Source organism: Taeniopygia guttata, chromosome 31, assembly GCF_048771995.1.
Source record: "Taeniopygia guttata chromosome 31, bTaeGut7.mat, whole genome shotgun sequence".
NCBI lineage: Eukaryota > Metazoa > Chordata > Aves > Passeriformes > Estrildidae > Taeniopygia > Taeniopygia guttata.
In genome coordinates, this window is record NC_133056.1 from 1565217 (window position 1) to 1587497 (window position 22281).

The window sequence follows — 22281 nt, forward strand, 5'->3', positions numbered from 1 at the left end:
ACCCCTAAAATTCCACCCCCTCCCGGTTCTCCCCCCTCAAATCCGGGACCCCCCCCAAAAGTCCGTTCTGAGGGTCCCCCCAAAGGTCTCGTGTTGGTCACCCCAAAACTGAGCTGTGTCCCCCAAAAAATCCTCTTCCTTACGCCACCTCTGCTTCCCAACCCCCCCTGTAAAGCCCCTGAACCCCCAAATCCAAAAACTCCCCAAAATCTGCCATTCCCAGCCCATCATTCCTGCCAAATTCCCCCCCACATTCCCCTCTAAATTCCTCCCCTCCCATTTTGGGGAGAGAATATTTTCTGGAACCTGTTGAGAAAGGGTTGGGGGAGCCGCACCTGGGACAGGGCCAGGCTGGAATTTTGGGATTTTTTGGGCTCCCGAGGAGACTTTTCGGGTCTCTTTGGGATTTTTTTTGGGCTCCCTAGGAGCCCTTCCGCGGTCTCTTGAGGAAGGGCAGGGGGACACTCCATCTCCCAGGCATTTTGGGATATTTTGGGGCTCCCTTTTGGGATTTTTTGGATTTTCTAGGAGTCTTTCCACAGTCTCTTGAGGAAGGGCAGGGGGACACTGAATCTCCCAGGGATTTGGGGATATTTTGGGGATCCCTTTTGGGATTTTTTGGGACTCCCTTTTGGGATTTTTTGGGTTTTCTAGGAGCCTTTCCTTGGTCTCTTGAGGAAGGGCAGCGGGACACTGAATCTCCCAGGGATTTGGGGATATTTTGGGGCTCCCTTTTGGGATTTTTTGAGGTTCCCTAGGATGGTTTTTGGGGGTCCCTAGGACAGTTTTTGGGATTTTTCGGGGTCCCTATGAACCCTTCCTTGGTCTCTTGAGGAAGGGCAGGGGGACACTGAATCTCCCTGGGATTTTGGGATATTTTGGGGATCCCTTTTGGGATATTTTGGGGATCCCTTTTGGGATTTTTCAGGCTCCCTATGAACCCTTCTGCGATCTCTTGAGGAAGGGCAGGGGGACACTGAATCTCCCTGGGATTTGGGGATTTTTTGGGGCTACCTTTTGGGATTTTTTGGGTTTTCTAGGAGCCCTTCCTCGGTCTCTTGAGGAAGGGCAGGGGGACACTGAATCTCCCAGGGATTTGGGGATATTTTGGGGATCCCTTTTGGGATTTTTGGGGCTCCCTTTTGGGATTTTTCAGGCTCCGTATGAACCCTTCCGCGGTCTCTTGAGGAAGGGCAGGGGGACACTGAATCTCCCAGGGATCTGGGGATATTTTGGGGATCCCTTTTGGGATTTTTCGGTTTCCCTTTTGGGATTTTTTGGGGTTTCTAGGAGCCCTTCCTTGGTCTCTTGAGGAAGGGCAGCGGGACACTGAATCTCCCAGGGATTTGGGGATTTTTTGGGGCACCCTTTTGGGATTTTTTGAGGTTCCCTAGGATGGTTTTTGGGGGTCCCTAGGACAGTTTTTGGGATTTTTCAGGCTCCCTATGAGCCCTTTCACGGTCTCTTGAGGAAGGGCAGTGGGACACTGAATCTCCCTGGGATTTGGGGATTTTTTGGGGCTCCCTTTTGGGATTTTTCGGGCTCCCTAGGAACCTTTCCTTGGTCTCTTGAGGAAGGCTAGCGGGACACTGAATCTCCCAGGGATTTGGGGATTTTTGGGGCTCCCTTTTGGGATTTTTTGGGTTTTCTATGAACCCTTCCATGGTCTCTTGAGGAAGGGCAGCGGGACACTGAATCTCTCAGGGATTTGGGGATATTTTGGGGCTCCCTTTTGGGATTTTTTGGGTTTTCTAGGAGCCCTTCCGTGGTCTCTTGAGGAAGGGCAGGGGGGCACTGAATCTCCCAGGGATTTGGGGATTTTTTGGGTTTTCTAGGAGCCCTTCCTCGGTCTCTTGAGGAAGGGCAGGGGGTAGGCGCCCGGCGGGGCGCGGGGCCGGCGCGGCTGCACCTGGGACTGCGCCGTCAGCTGCAGTTTGATGGCGCTGGAGTTGACCTTGGCCGCCCGCAGCAGCTCCTTCATCCCGCGCATCTTCTGCGAGCGGAACCGCAGCACCGGCCCCGCCGGCGGAGGTGCGGGGGGCACGGCCGGGGCCGGCCCGGGGGGCGCGGGGGGCGCGGGGGAGGTTTGGGGAGGGGGAGCCGGGGTCTCCTCGGGGCGGGGGGCGCGGGGAGGCGGGCGGCGCTCGGGGGGTTTTTTGGGGGTGGGCGGCTCCTCGGGTTTGGATTCGCGGCGGGGACCCCGGCGGCGGCAATCGCGGGGGTCTTCGGGACCCCCCAAATCTGCCTCGGGGGGGGTGGGGTCCTCGGAGAGCAGGGTCACCTGCTGGCGCACCTGGGGGGACACGGAGGGGCTCAGGGAGGGGGTGGAGACCACCCCCGCCACACCTGGCCAGAGGTTTTTAGGGGACCCCAGAGCACACTCGGGATCCCCCAAATCTCTGGGGATGGCCCAGGAGGAGATGGGGAACCCAGAGCCTGCTCAGGACACCCCCAAAAAACCCCAAACCCCCAGGGATGCCCCAAAAAAGAAATGGGAACCCCAGAACCCACTCAGGATCCTCCCAAACCCCCAGGAATGCCCCAAAAAAGGGATGAGGGACCCCAGACCCCACTCAGGACCCCCCCAAACCCCCAGGGATGCCCCAAAAAAGAGGTGGAGACTCCAGAACCCACTCAGGACCCCCCCAAATCTCTGGGGATCCCCCAAAAAAGAGATGAAGGAACCCAGAAACTGCTCAGGAGGCCCCCAAACCCCCAGGGATGCCCCAAAAAAGAGATGGGGGACCCCAGACCCCACTCAGGACCCCCCCAAACCCCCAGGGATGCCCCAAAAAAGAGGTGGAGACTCCAGAACCCACTCAGGTCCCCTTGAATCCCTAAGGGATGCCCCGAAGAGAACTCTGGGGATCCCAGAACCCACTCAGGACCCCCCCAAATCTCTGGGGATCCCCCAAAAAAGAGATGAAGGAACCCAGAAGCTGCTCAGGACCCCCCAAACCCACAGGGATGCCCCAAAAAAGAAATGGGAACCCCAGACCCCACTCAGGACCCTCCCAAACCCCCAGGAACTCCCCAAATATGAGATGACGGACCCCAGACCCCACTCAGGACCCCCCCAAACCCCCAGGGATGCCCCAAAATACAGATGAGGGACCCCAGAACCCACTCAGGACCCTCCCAAACCCCCAGGGATGCCCAAAAAAATAAATGGGAACCCCAGAACCCACTCAGGACCCTCCCAAACCCCCAGGAACGCCCCAAAGATGAGATGAGGGACCCCAGACCCCACTCAGGACCCCCCCCCAAACCCCCAGGAATGCCCCAAAGATGAGATGAGGGACACCAGACCCCACTCAGGACACCCCCAAATCTCTGGGGATCCCCCAAAAAAGAGATGAGGGACCCCAGACCCTACTCAGGACGCCCCAAAAAAGAGATGAGGGACCCCAGACCCCACTCAGGACCCTTCACCGGGCCACCAAACCACCAAGGCAGTGGCCGGGGGAGGTGGCCCAGCCCCCCTGCAGCACACGGGAGGGGCTCCCCGCCCCCAGGGCCCCCCCAGCCGCCCCGGGGGACCCCCAAAATCCTGACCTGGCCATCGAAGCGGCCCAGGGACTGCACCAGGAAGGTGGCCCAGCCCACGTGCAGCACCGGCGTGGGGCTCCCCTCCTCCCAGCGGCAGATGCCGTCGTAGAAGCGCAGCAGGTGAGCGAAGCACTCGGGGTCCTGCAGGGCTGGGAGACCCCCGGGGGCCCCCTGCGGACCCCCGAGTCAGAGGGGACCCCCGAGGGCGTGGGGGGGCAGGGACACCCCTACCCCGCCACACTGAGAGCCAGTGGGGACCCCCAAAATACCCCCCACACACACACACAGCCCCTCCTCCTCCTCACAAACCCACCCGGGGGTCCCCAAATCTGGGGGTGCCCAAATCTGGGGGTCCCCAAATCTGGGGGTGCCCAAATCTGGGGGTGCCCAAATCTGGGGGTCCCCAAATCTGGGGGTCCCCAAATCAGGGGGTGCCCAAATCTGGGGGTGCCCAAATCTGGGGGTGCCCAAATCTGGGGGTCCCCAAATCTGGGGGTCCCCAATCTGGGGGTCCCCAGGCCCCACCTCAGCCCCCGGGGGGGGCTCGGCCGCCGCCTCCTTGAGCAGGTTGGGGATGACGTCGTTGGCCACGTCGAAGAATTCCTTGTAGATCTCCTCGTCCTCACGGCAGTAATTGTAGCTGGGGGGGCACACGGGGCTTGGGGGGCTGCCCCAGGGGGTTGGGGGGCACACAGGGCTGGGGGGCTGCCCCAGGGGGCTTGGGGGGCACACAGGGCTTGGGGGGCACACAGGGCTTGGGGGGCACACAGAGCTTGGGGGGCTGCCCCAGGGGGGTTGGGGGGCACACGGGGCTTGGGGGGCACACGGGGCTTGGGGGGCTGCCCCATGGGACTGGGGGGGCACACAGGGCTTTGGGGGGCTGCCCCAGGGGGTTGGGGGGCACACAGGGCTTGGGGGGCTGCCCCAGGGGGGTTGGGGGGCACACGGGGCTTGGGGGGCACACGGGGCTTGGGGGGCACACGGGGCTTGGGGGGCTGCCCCATGGGACTGGGGGGGCACACGGGGCTTGGGGGGCTGCCCCATGGGACTGGGGGGCACACGGGGCTGGGGGAGCTGCCCCAGGGGGCTGGGGGGCACACAGGGCTTGGGGGGCACACGGAGCTTGGGGGGCTGTCCCATGAGGGTTGGGGGGCACACGGGGCTTGGGGGGCTGCCCCAGGGGCGTTGGGGGGCACACGGGGCTTGGGGGGCTGCCCCATGGGACTGGGGGGGGCACACAGGGCTTGGGGGGCACACGGAGCTTGGGGGGCTGCCCCAGGGGGGTTGGGGGGCTGGCTCAGGGGGCTGGCGGGCACATGGGGCTTGGGGGGCACACGGGGCTTGGGGGGCTGCCCCATGGGACTGGGGCGCACACGGGGCTTGGGGGGCTGCCCCAGGGGCTTGGGGGGCTGCCCCATGGGACTGGGGGGCACACGGGGCTTGGGGGGCACACAGGGCTTGGGGGGCACACGGGGCTGGGGGGGCACACAGGGCTTGGGGGGCTGCCCCAGCGGGGTTGGGGGGCACATGGGGCTTGGGGGGCTGCCCCACGGGGGTTGGGGGGCTGTCCCAGGGGGCTTGGGGGGGCACACGGGGCTTGGGGGGCTGGCTCAGGGGGCTGGGGGGCACACGGGGCTTGGGGGGCACACGGGGCTTGGGGGGCACATGGGGTTTGGGGGGCTGCCCCAGGGGGGTTGGGGGGCTGCCCCAGGGGGCTTGGGGGGCACACGGGGCTTGGGGGGCTGCCCCAGAGATGTGGGGACCCCTAAGGAGGACACGAGGCCCACAAAGGACGGGGGGACCCCAAGAACCCAACCCTGGGTGGGGAGCACAGGGGGGATATAACCCCCACCCCCAAAAAGGGGGTCTGGTCACCCCCAAGGACCCCCCCCAGCCCCACAGGCCCCCCCAGAACCCCAATGTCCCCCCCAGCCCCCCGCTCACTCCTGGATGACCCAAAGACCCCCCCAGAACCCCAATTTCCTCCCCCAGCCCCCAGGTCACTCCTGGATGACCCAAAGATCCCCCCAGAACCCCCATATCACCCCCCAGCCCCCCGCTCACTCCTGGATGACCCAGTGTCCCCCCCAGCCCCCAGGTCACTCCTGGATGACCCAAAGACCCCCCCAGAACCCCAATGTTGCCCCCCAGCCCCCCGCTCACTCCTGGATGACCCAAAGACCCCCCCCAGAACCCCAATTTTCCCCCCCAGCCCCCCGCTCACTCCTGGATGACCCAATGTCCCCCCCAGCACCCAAGGGTCACCCCCCAGCCCCCCGCTCACTCCTGGATGACCCAAAGACCCCCCCAGAACCCCAACATCTCCCCCCAGCCCCCCGCTCACTCCTGGATGACCCAAGGGCCCCCCAGAACCCCAATTTTCCCCCCCAGCCCCCCGCTCACTCCTGGATGATCCAAGGGCCCCCCCAGCACCCAAGGGTCCCCCCCAGCCCCCCGCTCACTCCTGGATGACCCAATATCCCCCCCAGCACCCCAACATCTCCCCCAGCCCTCCGCTCACTCCTGGATGATCCAAAGACCCCCCAGAACCCCAATGTCCCCCCCCAGCCCCCCGCTCACTCCTGGATGACCGTGGCCGTGTCCGCCCAGGCCTCCAGCGCCTCCTTGACGTTCTTGTTGCGGCAGTGGAAGCCGGCCAGGTACAGGTAGGGGTAGATGTGCTCGTTGTTGTAGTAGGTTCGGGCCGAGTGGATGCCCTGGGGGAGGGGTCAGACACACCTGAGCTCACCTGGCCACACCCCCGAGCCCCCCCAAACCGCCCCACGGTCCCACCTGGTGGTACAGGGTGAGGGGGTCGGGTCTGCCGGGGGTGGGCTCCAGCTCCTCCAGGTCGGCCAGGTTCCCCAGCGCCATGGGGTACCTGTGGGGCAGGCGGGGGGCGGCTTGGGGGGGTCCCGGGGCAGCTTGGGGGGCAGCCCCGCGGTGGGGCAGGGGCTCCTCTCACCTGTCCAGGTGCCCCATGTCGTAGAGCAGCCACAGCAGGCGCTGCGGGGAGAGCAAGGAGAGATGTGGGGGTGTCCCACAGCTGCCCCACAGCTGCCCCACAGCTGCCCCAGAGCTGAGCCAGCCCTGCCCCACAGCTGCCCCACAGCTGCCCCACACCTGCTGCAGCTGCAGCAGCTCCAGGCTGTCGGTGTGGCCGTCGATGGACGGGTTGATGGCGCACACCATGAACGCCACCTCCATGTGCCGCGTGCAGCGCAGGTAGGAGCCCTTCAGGTACAGCCAGCTCTGGGGACAGGGGACAGGGGACACAGGGACACATCTACCTGTGCCCCCTGCCCAGACACAGCTCTGGGGACAGGGGACACGGGGACACATCCACCTGTGCCCCCTGCCCAGACACAGCTCTGGGGACAGGGGACACGGGGGACATGGGGACACAAGGACACAGGGACACATCCACCTGTGCCCCCTGCCCAGATACAGCTCTGGGGACAGGGTACACAGGGACACAGGGACACATCTACCTGTGCCCCCTGCCCAGATACAGCTCTGGGGACACAGGGACACGGGGACACAGGGACACATCCACCTGTGCCCCCTGCCCAGATACAGCTCTGGGGACAGGGGACAGGGGACACGGGGACACATCCACCTGTGTCCCCTTGCTGCACTGCCAGCACTGCCTGTCCCAGGGGCTCCTCAGTGTCCCCAGTGTCCCCATGACCCCCCTGACCACCCCCATGTCCCCACAGTTCCCAGACCGCTCCCGTGTCCCCCATGTCCCCACTGTCCCCATGTCCCCCAGACCCCTCCCATGTCCCCAGTGTCCCCCTGCCCCACCCCACCACCATGTCCCCCATGTCCCCATGTCCCCCAGACCCCTCCTGTGTCCCCCATGTCCCCCATGTCCCCACTGTATCCCTGACCCCCCTGACCACCCCCATGTCCCCACTGTCCCCAGACCGCTCCCATGTCCCCCATGTTCCCAGGACCCCCACGTCCCCACTGTCCCCATGGCCACTCCTGTGTCCCCAATATCCCCATGACCCCCATGTCCCCACTGCCCCCAGACCCCTCCTGTGTCCCCCATGTCCCCATGTCCCCATGACCCCACTGTCCCCCTGACCCCCCTGACCACCCCCATGTCCCCACTGCCCCCAGACCCCTCCTGTGTCCCCATGTCCCCACGTCCCCACTGTACCCATGACCCCCAGACCCCTCCCATGCCCCCACAGTCCCCAGACCGCTCCTGTGTCCCCCATGTCCCCATGACCCCCATGTCCCCACTGTCCCCATGTTCCCTCCCACGTCCCCCATGTCCCCATGTCCCCACTGTCCACCTGACCCCCTGACCACCCCCATGTCCCCACTGTCCCACTGCCCCCAGACCCCTCCCGTGTCCCCCATGTTCCCATGACCCCCACGTCCCCACTGTCCCCATGGCCACTCCTGTGTCCCCAATATCCCCATGACCCCCATGTCCCCACTGTCCCCATGTTCCCTCCCACGTCCCCCATGTCCCCATGTCCCCACTGTCCCCCTGACCCGCATGACCACCCTGATGTCCCCACAGTCCCCAGACCCCTCCCATGTTCCCCATGTCCCCATGACCCCCATGTCCCCACTGTCCCCCAGACCACCCCCATGTCCCCACTGTCCCCACTGTCCCCACTGTCCCCATGTCCCCCAAACCCCTCCCACATCCCCACTGTCCCCATGTCCCCACTGTCCCCATGTCCCCCTGCCCCCCCACGCCCCCCGTACCCTCTCGGCCACCCCGGCCTGCACGGGCTGTCCCCTCCTGTCCTCGTTGCCCTTGCCGTGCCAGGTGACCTCGGCAGTCTGGGCCCCCCCGGCCCCGAAGGCCACCCAGGCGTGGTCCTCGCTCAGCGCCAGGTGCACGTCCGGCAGCCCCAGCACCTGGCAGGCGCCCACCACGGCAAAGGCCACGCCCGAGCTGTCCAGCTTGGTACCTGGGGGGCACGGGGGGTGAAGGGACACACAGAGGGGACACGGGGACACACAGAGCCCCCAAATCCCCCTGAAGGGACACACAGAGCCCCCCAAACTGCCCTGAGGGAACACAGGGACACACAGAGCCCCCCAAACCACCCTGAGGGGACACGGGGGGGTAAAGGGACACACAGAGGGGACACGGGGGGGTAAAGGGACACACAGAGGGGACACGGGGGGGTAAAGGGACACACAGAGCCCCCCAAACCGCCCTGAGGGGACACACAGAGCCCCCAGATCCCCCTAAGGGGACACGGGGACACACAGAGACCCCAAATCCCCCTGAAGGGACCCACAGAGCCCCCAAATCCCCCTGAGGGGACACACAGACACCCCAAACCCCCGTGAGGGGACACAGGGACACACAGAGCCCCCAAACCCCACCCTGAGGGGACACAGGGACACACAGAGCCCCCCAAACCGCCCTGAGGGGACACGGGGGGGTAAAGGGACACACAGAGCCCCCAAACCGCCCTGAGGGGACACACAGAGCCCCCAAACCGCCCTGAGGGACACACAGAGCCCCCAAACCGCCCTGAGGGGACACACAGAGCCCCCAGATCCCCCTGAGGGGACACACAGAGCCCCCCAAACCCCCCTGAGGGGACACGGGGACACACAGAGCCCCCCAAACCCCCTGAGGGGACACACAGAGCCCCCAGACCCCCCTGAGGGGACACGGGGACACACAGAGCCCCCCAAACCCCCCATCCCCACCCCTGAGGGGACACAGTGGGGTTCAGGGACACACAGAGCCCCCCAAACCCCCTGAGGGGACACGGGGACACACAGAGCCCCCAGATCCCCCTGAGGGGACACACAGAGCCCCCCAAACCGCCCCTGAGGGGACACAGGGACACACAGAGCCCCCAGATCCCCCTGAGGGGACACACAGAGCCCCCCAAACCGCCCCTGAGGGGACACAGGGACACACAGAGCCCCCCAAACCGCCCTGAGGGGACACACAGAGCCCCCAGACCCCCCTGAGGGGACACGGGGACACACAGAGCCCCCCAAACCGCCCTGAGGGGACACAGGGACACACAGAGCCCCCCAAACCCCCCATCCCCACCCCTGAGGGGACACAGTGGGGTTCAGGGACACACAGAGCCCCCCAAACCCCCTGAGGGGACACAGGGACACACAGAGCCCCCAGATCCCCCCTGAGGGGACACACAGAGCCCCCCAAACCGCCCTGAGGGGACACACAGAGCCCCCCAAACCGCCCTGAGGGGACACACAGAGCCCCCCAAACCGCCCTGAGGGGACACGGGGGGGTAAAGGGACACACAGAGGGGACACGGGGACACACAGAGCCCCCCAAACCGCCCTGAGGGGACATGGGGGGTAAAGGGACACACAGAGGGGACACGGGGGGGTAAAGGGACACACAGAGCCCCCAAACCGCCCTGAGGGGACATGGGGGGGTAAAGGGACACACAGAGGGGACACGGGGGGGTAAAGGGACACACAGAGCCCCCCAAACCCCCCTGAGGGGACACAGGGACACACAGAGCCCCCAAACCGCCCTGAGGGGACACGGGGGGGTAAAGGGACACACAGAGCCCCCAAACCGCCCTGAGGGGACACGGGGGGGGGGTAAAGGGACACACAGAGGGGACACGGGGACACACAGAGCCCCCAGACCGCCCTGAGGTGACACGGGGACACACAGAGCCCCCCAAATCCCCTGAGGTGACACGGGGACACACAGAGGCCCCCAAACCCCCCATCCCCACCCACGAGCTGTCCCCAGGGGAGGGGTCCCCGCACTGAGGGACCCCCCAGCACTGCCAGAGCTGGAGAAGGACACAACCCCCGCCAGCCCCTCGGAGCCCCCCTGGGAGCGGGACCCCCGGGACCCCTCCTCACCCGTGATGAAGCTGAAGAGGGACTGGATGTGAGCGCGGTCCTTGAAGTAGGAGCGGCTGAGGCTGTTCCAGATGACATCGGACACTTTCCTCACCAGCTCCCGCGAGGAGCAGCCGTCGGGCCGCGGGTACAGCGACAGGTCCACGGCGCCCCGGATCTGCGCCGTGAAACGGGCGTAGAGCGCGGCCACGATGGACAGCTCGGCCACCGGGAAGTACAGACGGGTCTGGGGGTCCGGCCCGGGCCGCGACTCGAAGGTCAGCCCCGGCACGTTGGTGGGCAGCACGCGGTTGACGGCCAAGAAATGCTCCACGAAGCCCAAGACCAGCGAGAGCAGCACCAGGTCGGGCTCGGGCTGCCGCAGCTCCGCCTCGAAGAGCCGCACCACGGCGGCCACGGAGCGCAGCGGGAACAGCGCCTTCTGCCACGGCTTCAGCCCCATGCTGGGCCTGCGGGAGCGGGAATGGGGGAGTTCTGGGGGGTTTGGAGCAGTTTGGGGGGGCTGGGGGGAGTTCTGGGGGCGTTTGAGGTGGTGCTGGGGGGGTTTGGGGCGGTTCTGGGGGCAGTTCTGGGGGGCTGGGGGGAGTTCTGGGGGGTTTGGAGCAGTTTTGGGGGGCTGGGGGGAGTTCTGTGGGGCTGGGGGGAGTTCTGGGGGGGTTGGGGTGGGGAATGGGGGGGTTTGGGGCAGATCTGGGGGGATTTGGGGCAGTTCTGGGGGGCTGGGGGAGTTCTGGGGGGTTTGGAGCAGTTTTGGGGGGCTGGGGGGAGTTCTGGGGGCAGTTCTGGGGGGTTTGGGGCGGGGAATGGGGGGGTTTGGGGTGGTTCTGGGGGGGTTGGGGCGGTTCTGGGGGGCTGGGGGCAGGGAATGGGGGGGTTCGGGGCGGTTCTGGGGGGGTTGGGGCGGGGAATGGGGGGCTGGGGACGGGGAATGGGGGGGTTTGAGGGGGTTCTGGGGGGGTTTGGAGCAGTTTTGGGGGGCTGGGGGGAGTTCTGGGGGGTTTGGGGCGGGGAATGGGGGGGTTTGGGGCAGTGCTGGAGCAGTTCTGGGGCGCTTGGAGCAGTTCTGGGGGGCTGGGGGCGGTTCTGGGGGGATTTGGGGCAGTTCTGGGGGGCTTGGGGCAGTTCTAGGGGCAGTTCTGGGGGGTCTGGGGGGAGTTCTGGGGGACTTGGAGCAGTTCTGGGGGCAGTTCTGGGGGGCCTGGGGCCGTTCTGGGGGGCTGGGGGCAGTTGTGGGGGGATCGGGGCAGTTGTGGGGGGCTCGGGGGAGTTCTAGGGAGCTGGGGGCGGTTCTGGGGGGAGTTCTGGGGGGCAGTTCTGGGGGACTGGGGGCAGTTCTGGAGGGAGTTTTGGGGGACTTGGGGCAGTTCTGAGGGGCTTGGGGGCAGTTCTGGGGGGCTGGGGGCAGTTTTGGGGGCAGTTCTGGGGGGCTGGGGGCAGTTCTGGGGGCAGTTCTGGGGGGCTCAGAGCGGTGGGGTCCCAGGGGAAATGGGGAGGGGGCTACGGGGGGGATTTACAGGGAAAAATGAGGTTTTATTTGGGGGGGGGGGTCCCAGTGCGGCACAGCCGGGACAGAGCGGGGGGTGGGGGGGGTAAATGAGGGGTCGGGGGTCCTGGGGGGGTTATGGGGGCAGAGGGGGGGGGTCAAACCGGGGGGGCTCGGAGGGGAACCGGGGAAACCCCCGGAACGGACCCGCCCCTTCCCGGCACCCCCAAACCCGCGGAAACGCTCAGGGACCACGCGGGACCCTCCCCACAGAGCTGCCCCCGTGCCGGAGCCCGCCCAGGACCCCCGGACCCCCCCCCAGAGCCGGTCCCGACCCCCGACCCGCCCCGGTCCCGGTCCCGGTCCCGGTCCCGGTTCCCCCCCCACTCACCGCGGCCGCCGCCGGCGCGGGGCACGGCGGGAGGGGCGGGGCCTGCGCGCGCCGCGCGCCGCCATTGGCTGAGCGCGGCGGGGGGCGTGGCCTGGCGGGCGGGGGTTAAGGGGTGTGGCGGTGAGGGGGCGTGGTTTGTGTGGTGGGCGTGGTTTGAGTGGTGGGCGTGGTCGCGAGTTCACCGATCGCTCCAATTTCACCAAAATCCCGCCGATTTTACCCCAATTTCCCTTCGATTGCACCTCCAAAATCGCACCCGATTTCACCCCAAATCCCCCCCCGATTTCACCCCAAAATCCCACCCGATTTCACCCCAAATTCCCCCGATTTCACCCCAGAATTCCCCTGATTTCACCCCAAAATCCCACCCGATTTCACCCCAAATTCCCCCGATTTCACCTCAAATTCCCTTCGACTGCACCTCCAAAATCCCACCCGATTTCACCCCAAAATCCCACCCGATTTCACCCCAAATTCCCTACGACTGCACCTCCAAAATCCCACCCGATTTCACCCCAAAATTCCACCCGATTTCACCCCAAAATCTCCCCCGATTTCACCCCAAATTCCCTTCGACTGCACCTCCAAAATCCCACCCGATTTCACCCCAAAATCCCACCCGATTTCACCCCAAATTCCCTTCGATTTCACCTCCAAAATTCCACCCGATTTCACTCCAGATTCCCCCGATTTCACCCCAAATTCCCTTCGACTGCACTTCCAAAATCCCCCCGATTTCACCCCAGAATTCTCCCGATTTCACCCCAAGTCCCCCCGATTTCACCCCAAATTCCCTTCGACTGCACCTCCAAAATCCCACCCGATTTCACCCCAAAACCCCCGCCGATTTCACCCCAAATTCCCTTCGACTGCACCTCCAAAATCCCACCCGATTTCAACCCCAAATTCCCCCGATTTCACCCCAAATTCCCTTCGATTGCACCTCCAAAATCCCACCCGATTTCACCCCAAATTCTCCCGATTTCAACCCAAATTCCCTTCGACTGCACCTCCAAAATCCCCCCGATTTCACCCCAGAATTCTCCCGGTTTCACCCCAAATTCCCCCCGATTTCATCCCAGAATTCCCCTGATTTCACCCCAAAATCGCACCTGATTTCACCCCAAATTCCCCCGATTTCACCCCAAATTCCCTTCGACTGCACCTCCAAAATCCCACCCGATTTCACCCCAAATCCCCCCTGATTTCACCCCAGAATCCCACCGATTTCACCCCAAATTCCCCCAGATTTCACCCCAAAATCCCCCCGATTTCACCCCAAATCCCCCCAATTTCACCCCCAAATCCCCCTTTCACCCCAAATTCCCCCCAATTCCACCCCAAATCCCCTCAGTTCCACCCCAAATCCCCGCTCTGGCCCCACTCCCCTCCCCAGTTCCCCCCCAAATCCTCCCACAGGTGCCCAAATCTCCAAAATCCCGCCCCAAAATCCGCTCCAGCCCCCACCACGCAGGCGGCGCCGCCGGGGCCGTTCCCCCACGTCCTTTATTGGGGTCCGGGGGGGTCCCGGTGGGTCCCGGGGGGGTCCCGGTGGGTCCCGGGGGGTTCCGGGTGGTCCCGGGGGGTTTCAGCGGCGCTGGGGCCGGGTCCCGGTGGGATCCCGGTGGGTCCGGGGGGGTCCCGGGGGTGTCCCGGTGGGTCCCGGGGGTGTCCCGGTGGGTCCCGGTTGGTCCCGGGGCTCCCGGTGGGTCTCGGGGGGATCCCGGTGGGTCTCGGGGGGATCCCGGGGGTCCCGTGGGAATCGGTGGGTCCCGGCCGGTCTCGGTGGGTCCCGGCCGGTCCCGGGGGTCCCGGTGGTTGTTGGGGGATCCCGGTGGGTCCCGGGGGTCCCGGTGGGTCCCGGCCGGTCCCGGGGGATTCCCGGTGGGTCCCGGGGGTCCCGGGGGTCCCGGGGGGGGTCAGCGGCGCTGGGGCAGGCAGAGCCCCCCCGGCCAGTCCCGGGGGTGTCCCGGTGGGTGTTGGGGGATCCCGGTGGGTCCCGGCCGGTCCCGGGGGGATCCCGGGGTGGTCCCGGGGGTCCCGGGGGTCCCGGTGGGTGTTGGGGGATCCTGGTGGGTCCCGGCCGGTCCCGGGGGTCCCGGGGGTCCCGGGGTATCCCGGTGGGTCCCGGGGGGATCCCGGGGGTCCCCTGGGAATCGGTGGGTCCCGGCTGGTCTCGGGGGGCTCCCGGTGGGTCCCGGGGGGGTCCCGGTGTGTCCCGGCCGGTGCCGGGGGGATCCCGGGGGAGGGTCCCGGGGGCTTAGCGGCGCTGGGGCAGGCAGAGCCCCCCCGGGCGGGCCCGGCCGGTACCGGGGGGGTCCCGGGGGGATCCCGGGGGTCCCGGGGGGCTCAGCGGCGCTGGGGCAGGCAGAGCCCCCCCGGGCGGGCCCGGCCGGTCCCCGCTTTGCAGACGCAGCGGAAGGAGCCGCTGGTGTTCACGCAGCGCTCCCGGGGGCAGCGGGGACCCCCCCGGGGGTCCCGACACTCGTCGATATCTGGGGACACACCCCGGTGAGGGACCCCCAAAACAACCCCCCCATTCCCCAATGGAACCCCCAAACTTTGCCCCCCCCCCGCTCCTCACGGGGCTCATCGATACCTGAGTGGGGGGGACAGGGGGGCCCAAAAATACCCCTGGGACCCCCAAAACCCCCTCCCCACAGAGCCCCGGCACCCCCCGATGGCTGCGGGCAGCGGGGACCCCCAGAGCCCCCCAATATTTAGGGGAGTCGGGAGTGAGGGGGGGTCCTGAGCCCCTCCTCGTCTCCCACCGCTCCAAAACCCGGGGGGCCACGGGGGGTTGGGGGGTCCCAGGGGGGTTGGGGGGTCCCAGGGGGATTTGGGGGGTCCCAAGGGGGTCTGGGGATCACTCGGGGGGTCCCACGGGGGTTTGGGGGGGGTTGGGATCACTTGGGGGGTCTTAGGGGGGTTTGGGAGGGGGGATCCCAGGAGGGTCTGGGGTCACCTGGGGGGGTCCCAGGGGGATTTGGGGGGTCCCAGGAGGGTCTGGGGTCACTCGGGGGGTCCCACGGGGGTTTGGGGGGGGGGTTGGGTTCACTTGAGGGGTCCCAGGGGGATTGGGGGGGGGCTGGGATCACTTGGGGGGTCTTAGGGGGGTTTGGGACGGGGGATCCCAGGAGGGTCTGGGGTCACCGGGGGGGGTCCCAGGGGGCTTTGGGGGGTCCCAGGCGGGTTTGGGGGATCCCAGGGGGATTTGGGGGTCTCAGGGTGGTTCCCAGGGGAATTTGGGGTCACTCGGGGGGGGTCCCAGGCGGGTTTGGGGTTCCCAGGGGGATTTGGGGGTTCCCAGGCAGGTTTGGGGGATCCCAGGGGGATTTGGGGGTTCCCAGGGGGATTTGGGGGATCCCAGGCGGGTTTGGGGGATCCCAGGGGGGTTTGGGGGATCCCAGGCGGGTTTGGGGGATCCCAGGTGGGTTTGGGGGATCCCAGGCAGGTTTGGGGGATCCCAGGAGGGATTTGGGGTTCCCAGGGGGATTTGGGGTCACTCGGGGGGGTCCCAGGCGGGTTTGGGGGATCCCAGGGGGGATTTGGGGTTTCCAGGGGGATTTGGGGGTCCCCATTTTCCCGGGGGGGGTCTCACCGAGGCAGCGGGTGCGGGTGGGGTCCGGCTGGAAGCCGGGGGGGCACTCGCAGCCCCCCCGGGGGGAGCGGAGGCAGCGGCCGGGGACCCCCCCGGGACAGGGACACTCGGCCGAGTCCTCCTCGGAGCTGTCCTCGCCTGGGGGGGACCCCGATTTAGGGGGTTTGGGGGTCTCAAAGTGGGGGGGGGACCCCACTTTAGGGGGCTGCGGTCTCAAAGTGGGGGGGGGACCCCAATTTGGGGGGGTTTGGGGGTCTCAAAGTGGGGGGGGACCCCAATTTGGGGGGGTTTGGGGGTCTCAAAGTGGGGGGGACCCCAATTTAGGGGGTTGGGGGTCTCAAAGTGGGGGGGACCCCAATTTAGGGGGCTGGGGTCTCAAACTGGGCGGGACCCCAATTTAGGGGTTCGGGGGTCTCAAAGTGGGGGGGACCCCGCGGGTTGGAGGGGGGCAGGGTCAGGGGTTGGGGTCCCCGTTGCGGATTTGGGGTCTGGGGGCTCCGGGAGCCCTGGGGAGGGTCGGGCCGGGGGGTTTTGGGGTCCCACCTCTGCGGGGCGCCCCCAGGCCGAGGGGGCTGACGTCCCAGAAGGAATTGCTCTCGCTCTGCGCGGGGGGGCACGGCAGCCCTGGGGGGACCCCAAAATCAGCACCCCCGGGACCCCCAGCATAGAGCCCCCCCAAACCCCATAGGGAGCCCCCAGACCCCATAGAGCCCCCCCAGATCCCATAGGGAGCCCCCAAACCCCATAGGGAGCCCCCAGACCCCATAGAGCCCCCCCAGATCCCATAGGGAGCCCCCGGACCCCATAGAGCCCCCCCAGATCCCATAGGGAGCCCCCAGACCCCATAGAGCCCCCCCAGATCCCATAGGGAGCCCCCAGACCCCATAGAGCCCCCCCAGATCCCATAGGGAGCCCCCAGACCCCATAGAGCCCCCCCAGATCCCATAGGGAGCCCCCAGACCCCATAGAGCCCCCCCAGATCCCATAGGGAGCCCCCAGACCCCATAGAGTCCCCCCAAATCCCCCCTAGGACCCTACAGCCCCCCCAAAATCCCCCCCAAATCCCCCATAGACCCTCCAAACCCCCCCTAAGGACATTACAGACCCCCCAAATTCCCCCCAAATCCCCCCTAGCCCCCCCAAATCCCCCCAAATCCTCCCCAAAATCCCCCACAAATCCCCCCCAGGACCCTACAGCCCCCCCCAAATCCCCCCCAAATCCCCCATAGACCCTCCAAATCCCCCCTTAGGGCAATACAGACCCCCCAAATCCTCCCCATAGCGCCCCCAAATTCCCCCCAAATACGCCACAGCCCCCCCAAATCCCCCATAACCCCCCCAAATCCTCCCCATAGCCCCCCCACGTCCCCCATAGCCCCCCCAAATCCTCCTCAAATCCCCTATAGCCCCCCCAAATCTCCCCTTAGGACATTACTGACCCCCCAAATCCTCCCCAAATCCCCCCAAATCCCCCCCAAATCCCCCACAGCCCCCCCGAATCTCCCCAAATCCTCCCCCAAATCCCCCACAAATCCTCCCCAGGACCCTAGAGCTCCCCCAAAATTCCCCCCAAATCCCGCCCAGGACCCTACAGCCCCCCCAAAATCCCCCCCAAATGCCCCAAAGACCCTCGAAATCCCCCCTTAGGACATTACAGACCCCCCAAATCCTCCCCAAATCCTCCCCAAATCCCCCCCAAATTCCCCCAATGCCCCCCAAATCCTCCCTATAGCCCCCCCCACATCCCCCATAGCCCCTCCAAATCCCCCATAACCCCCCCAAAGCCCCCCCAAAGCCCCCCAAACCCCCCCAAATCCCCCATAAACCCCCAAATCTCCCCCAAATCCTCACCAAATCCTCCCCAAATCCTCCATAGCCCCCCCAAATCCCCCCTAAATCCTCCCCAAACCCCCCCAAATCCTCCCCAAATCCCCCATAAACCCCCAAATCTCCCCCAAATCCTCCCCAAATCCCCCATAAACCCCCAAATCCCCCCCAAATCCCCCCCAGCCGCCCCAAATCCCCCCAATGCCCCCCCAATCCCCTCAAATCCCCCATAGCCCCCCAAATCCCCCCCAAATCCTCCCCAAACCCCCCCAAATCCCCCATAACCCCCCAAATCCCCCCCAAATCCTGCCCAAATCCCCCTCAAATCCCCCCCAAATCTCCCAAATCCCCTCCAAATCCGCCATAGCACCCCCAAATCCCCCCCAAAGCCCCCCCAAACCCCCCCAAATCCCCCATAACCCCCCAAATCCCCTCAAATCCCCCTCAAATCCCCCCCATAACCCCCCAAATCCCCCCCAAATCCCCCATAACCCCCCAAATCCTCCCCAAATCCCCCCCAAATCCCCCATAACCCCCCAAATCCTCCCCAAATCCCCCCCAAATCCCCCATAACCCCCCAAATCCTCCCCAAACCACCCCAAATCCCCCCCAAATCCCCCATAGGTCCCCCAAATCCCCCATAAACCCCCAAATCTCCCCAAATCCCCCAAATCCCCCCTAATCCCCCATAACCCCCCAAATCCCCCAAATCTCCCCCAAATCCTCCCCAAATCCCCCATAGCCACCCCAAATCCTCCCCATAGCCTCCCCACATCCCCCATAACCCCCCCAAATCCCCCCCAAATCCCCCCAATGCCCCCCAAATCCTCCCTATAGCCCCCCCCACATCCCCCATAGCCCCTCCAAATCCCCCATAACCCCCCCAAATCCTCCCCAAATCCTCCCCAAATCCCCCCCAAATCCCCCCTAGCCCCCCCAAATCCTGCATAGCCCCCCCAAATTCCCCCAAATCCCCCCCAAATCCTCCCCATAACCCCCCCACATCCCCCATAGCCCCTCCAAATCCCCCCCAAATCCTCCCCAAATCCCCCCCAAATCCCCCATATCCCCCCCAAATCCCCCCCATAGCCCCCCTCACATCCCCCATAGCCCCTCCAAATTCCCCCCAACCCCCCCCAGCCGCCCCAAATCCCCCCAATGCCCCCCCAATCCCCTCAAATCCCCCATAACCCCCCAAATCCCCCCCAAATCCCCCATAACCCCCCCAAATCCCCCCCAAATCCTCCCCAAACCCCCCCAAATCCCCCATAACCCCCCAAATTCCCCCAAATCCTCCCCAAATCCCCCCCAAATGCTCCCCATAGCGCCCCCAAATCTCCCCTTAGGACATTACTGACCCCCCAAATCCTCCCCAAATCCTCCCCAAATCACCCCAAATCCTCCCCAAATGCCCTATAGCCCCCCAAACCCCCCATAGCCCCCCCAAATCCCAATAAATCCCCCCCAAATCCCCCCAAATCCCCCATAATCCCCCAAATTCCCCCAAATCCCCCCAAATCCTCCCCATAACCCCCCCACATCCCCCATAGCCCCTCCAAATCCCCCTCAAATCCTCCCCATAGCCCCCCCAAATCCTCCCCAAATCCTCCCCAAATCCCCCCCAAATCCCCCCCAAATCCCCCCCAGGACCCTACAGCCCCCCCCAAATCCCCCCCAAATCCCCCATAGACCCTCCAAATCCCCCCTTAGGGCAATACAGACCCCCCAAATCCTCCCCATAGCGCCCCCAAATTCCCCCCAAATACCCCACAGCACCCCCAAATCCCCCCAAATCCTGCCCAAATCCCCCCAAATCCTCCCCATAACCCCCCCAAATCCCCCATAACCCCCCAAATCCCCCCAAATCCCCCCCAAATCTCCCAAATCCCCCCCAAATCTCCCCTTAGGACATTACTGACCCCCCAAATCCCCCCCAAATCCCCCCCAAATCCCCCCCAAAGCCCCCCAAACCCTCCCCAAATCCCCCATAACCCCCCAAATCCCCCCTAAATCCCCCCCAAATCCTCCCCAAATCCCCCATATCCCCCCCAAATCCTCCCCATAGCCCCCCCCACATCCCCCCTAAATCCCCCCCAAATCCCCCATAACCCCCCCAAATCCTCCCCAAATCCCCCTCAAATCCCCCCAAATCCCCCCAAATCCCCCCCAAATCCCCCATAGCCCCCCCAAATCCCTCCCAAATCCCCCCCAAATCTCCCAAATCACCCCCAAATCTCCCCTTAGGACATTACTGACCCCCCAAATCCTCCCCAAATCCACCTCAAATCCCCCATAGGCCCCCCAAATCCCCCCAATGCCCCCCAAACCCCCCCAAATCCTCCCCAAAATTCCCCCCAAATCCCACCCAGGACCCTACAGCACCCCCAAAATCCCCCCCCAATTCCCCCTAGGACCTACAGCCCCCCCCAAATCCCCTCCAAATCCCCCACAGACCCTCGAAATCCCCCCTTAGGACATTACAGACCCCCCAAATCCTCCCCAAATCCACCTCAAATCCCCCATAACCCCCCCAAATCCCCCCAAATCCCCCCCAAATCCCCCCCCCCACACCCCCCAAATCCCCCCCCAGCCCCCACCCCCGCTCACCGGCGGCGCGGGGGGGGCAGGCCCGGCAGTGCGGCCCCCAGCCCGCGCCCCCCCGGCAGCAGCACTCCTCCAGGCTCAGGGGTCCCCCCCCGAGGGGCGCCCCGCAGACCCCCTCGTCCCCCCGCCGGGCCCAGCACACGTCCCGCCGCTCCGGGGGGGGCCGCTCCGCCGGGGGGGGGCGCTCTGCGGGACCGGCACCGGCACCGGCACCGGGGGGGGGTCAGGACCTCCAATAATCCCCCCAAAAAACAGCGATGGCCGCGGGGGCTCCCCGTGCTCACCCCGCACCCCCCCCCCCCGCACAACTCCGGTCCCACCGGGGGGCTCACGGTGCCCGGGGGGGTCTCACGGTGACCGGGGGGGTCTCACCGTGCCCCGGGGATCTGTCCCGGTGCCCCGGGGGGGTCTCACCGTGCCCCGGGGATCTGTCCCGGTGCCCCGGGGGGGTCTCTCCCCATCCCGGGGGTCTCTCCCCATTCCCGGGGGTCTCTCCCCATTCCCGGGGGTCTCTCCCCATTCCCGGGGGTCTCTCCCATCCCTGGGTTCTCTCTCCCCAATACCGGGGGTCCCTCCCCATTCCCGGGGGTCTCTCCCCATCCCGGGGGTCTCTCCCCATTCCCGGGGGTCCCTCCCCCATTCCGGAGGTCCCTCCCCAATCCCGGGGGTCTCTCCCCAATCCCGGGGGTCCCTCCCCAATCCCGGGGGTCTCTCCCCATTCCCGGGGGTCTCTCCCCATCCCGGGGGTCTCTCCCCAATCCCGGGGGTCTTTCCCCAATCCCGGGGGTCTCTCCCCGTTCCCGGGGGTCTCTCCCCAATCCCGGGGGTCTCTCCCCAATCCCGAGGGTCTCTCCCCATTCCCGGGGGTCTCTCCCCATTCCCGGGGGTCCCTCCGCCCCCCGGGGGTCTCTCCCCACCCCGGGGGTCTCTCCCCATTCCCGGGGGTCTCTCCCCATTCCCGGGGGTCTCTCCCCTTTCCCGCGGATCTCTCCCCATTCCCGGGGGTCTCTCCCCATTCCCGGGGGTCTCTCGCCATTCCCGGGGGTCTCTCCCCACCCGGGGGTCTCTCCCCATCCCGGGGGTCTCTCCCCATCCCGGGGGTCTCTCCCCAATCCCGGGGGTCTCTCCCCAATCCCGGGGGTCTCTCCTCAATCCCGGGGGTCCCTCCCCATTCCCGGGGGTCTCTCCCCAATCCCGGGGGTCTCTCCCCACCCCGGGGGTCTCTCCCCAATCCCGGGGGTCCCTCCCCATTCCCGGGGGTCCCTCCCCATTCCCGGGGGTCTCTCCCCCCCCCGGGGGTCTCTCCCCAATCCCGGGGGTCTCTCCCCATTCCCGGTGGTCTCTCCCCCCCCCGGGGGTCTCTCCTCATTCCCGGGGGTCTCTCCCCATTCCCGGGGGTCTCTCCCCATTCCCGGTGGTCTCTCCCCCCCCCGGGGGTCTCTCCTCATTCCCGGTGGTCTCTCCCCCCCCCGGGGGTCTCTCCCCATTCCCGGGGGTCCCTCCCCAATCCCGGGGTTCTCTCCCCACCTCGTGGGTCCCTCCCCAATCCCGGGGGTCTCTCCCCATTCCCGGGGGTCTCTCCCCATCCCGGGGGGTCTCTCCCCAATCCCGGGGGTCTCTCCCCATTCTCGGGGGTCTCTCACATCCCGGGGGTCTCTCCCCATTCCCGGGGGTCCCTCCCACCCCGGGGGTCTCTCCCCATTCCCGGGGGTCTCTCCCCAATCCCCGGGGTCCCTCCCCAATCCCGGGGGTCTCTCCCCGTTCCCGGGGGTCCCTCCCCAATTCCGGTGGTCCCTCCCCAATCCCGGGGGTCTCTCCCCCCCCCGGGGGTCTCTCCCCAATCCCGGGGGTCCCTCCCCATTCCCGGGGGTCTCTCCCCACCCCGGGGGTCTCTCCCCAATTCCGGTGGTCTCTCCCCAATCCCGGGGGTCTCTCCCCATTCCCGGGGGTCTCTCCCCATTCCCGGGGGTCCCT

General features: G+C 66.3%; 2 protein-coding genes across 3 annotated transcripts in view; both read right to left on the minus strand.

Annotated features, from left to right (window-relative positions):
* Positions 1-1177: 1177 nt before the first annotated feature.
* On the minus strand, positions 1178-12379 carry MEN1 (menin 1). 2 transcript variants are annotated; one of them, XR_012052327.1, is made up of 11 exons: positions 12276-12379; positions 10402-10850; positions 8281-8489; positions 6673-6801; positions 6515-6555; positions 6343-6430; positions 6130-6266; positions 4075-4189; positions 3556-3720; positions 1555-2293; positions 1178-1452 (listed from the first exon to the last, which is right to left on the minus strand). XR_012052327.1 is itself a non-coding variant. In XM_072920439.1 (10 exons), the coding sequence occupies exons 1-10, from the start codon at positions 12338-12340 to the stop codon at positions 1832-1834; spliced, it is 1860 nt and encodes a 619-aa protein (XP_072776540.1). In that variant the 5' UTR covers positions 12341-12379; the 3' UTR covers positions 1178-1831. The 2 variants fall into 2 exon arrangements, 1 of the variants encoding a protein (XP_072776540.1); XM_072920439.1 differs by having other exon boundaries at positions 1178-2293.
* A 2190-nt stretch (positions 12380-14569) lies between these two features.
* The window catches only part of LTBP3 (latent transforming growth factor beta binding protein 3), a 39899-nt gene continuing 32187 nt past the window's right edge, over positions 14570-22281 (minus strand). Inside the window, exons 23-26 of the mRNA XM_072920207.1 lie at positions 20311-20493; positions 16420-16500; positions 15877-16014; positions 14570-14770 (exon numbers count right to left, since the gene is read on the minus strand). Coding sequence (XP_072776308.1) covers positions 14625-14770; positions 15877-16014; positions 16420-16500; positions 20311-20493 — 548 coding nt within the window. The 3' untranslated portion in view covers positions 14570-14624. The remainder of the gene's footprint in view (positions 14771-15876; positions 16015-16419; positions 16501-20310; positions 20494-22281) is intronic.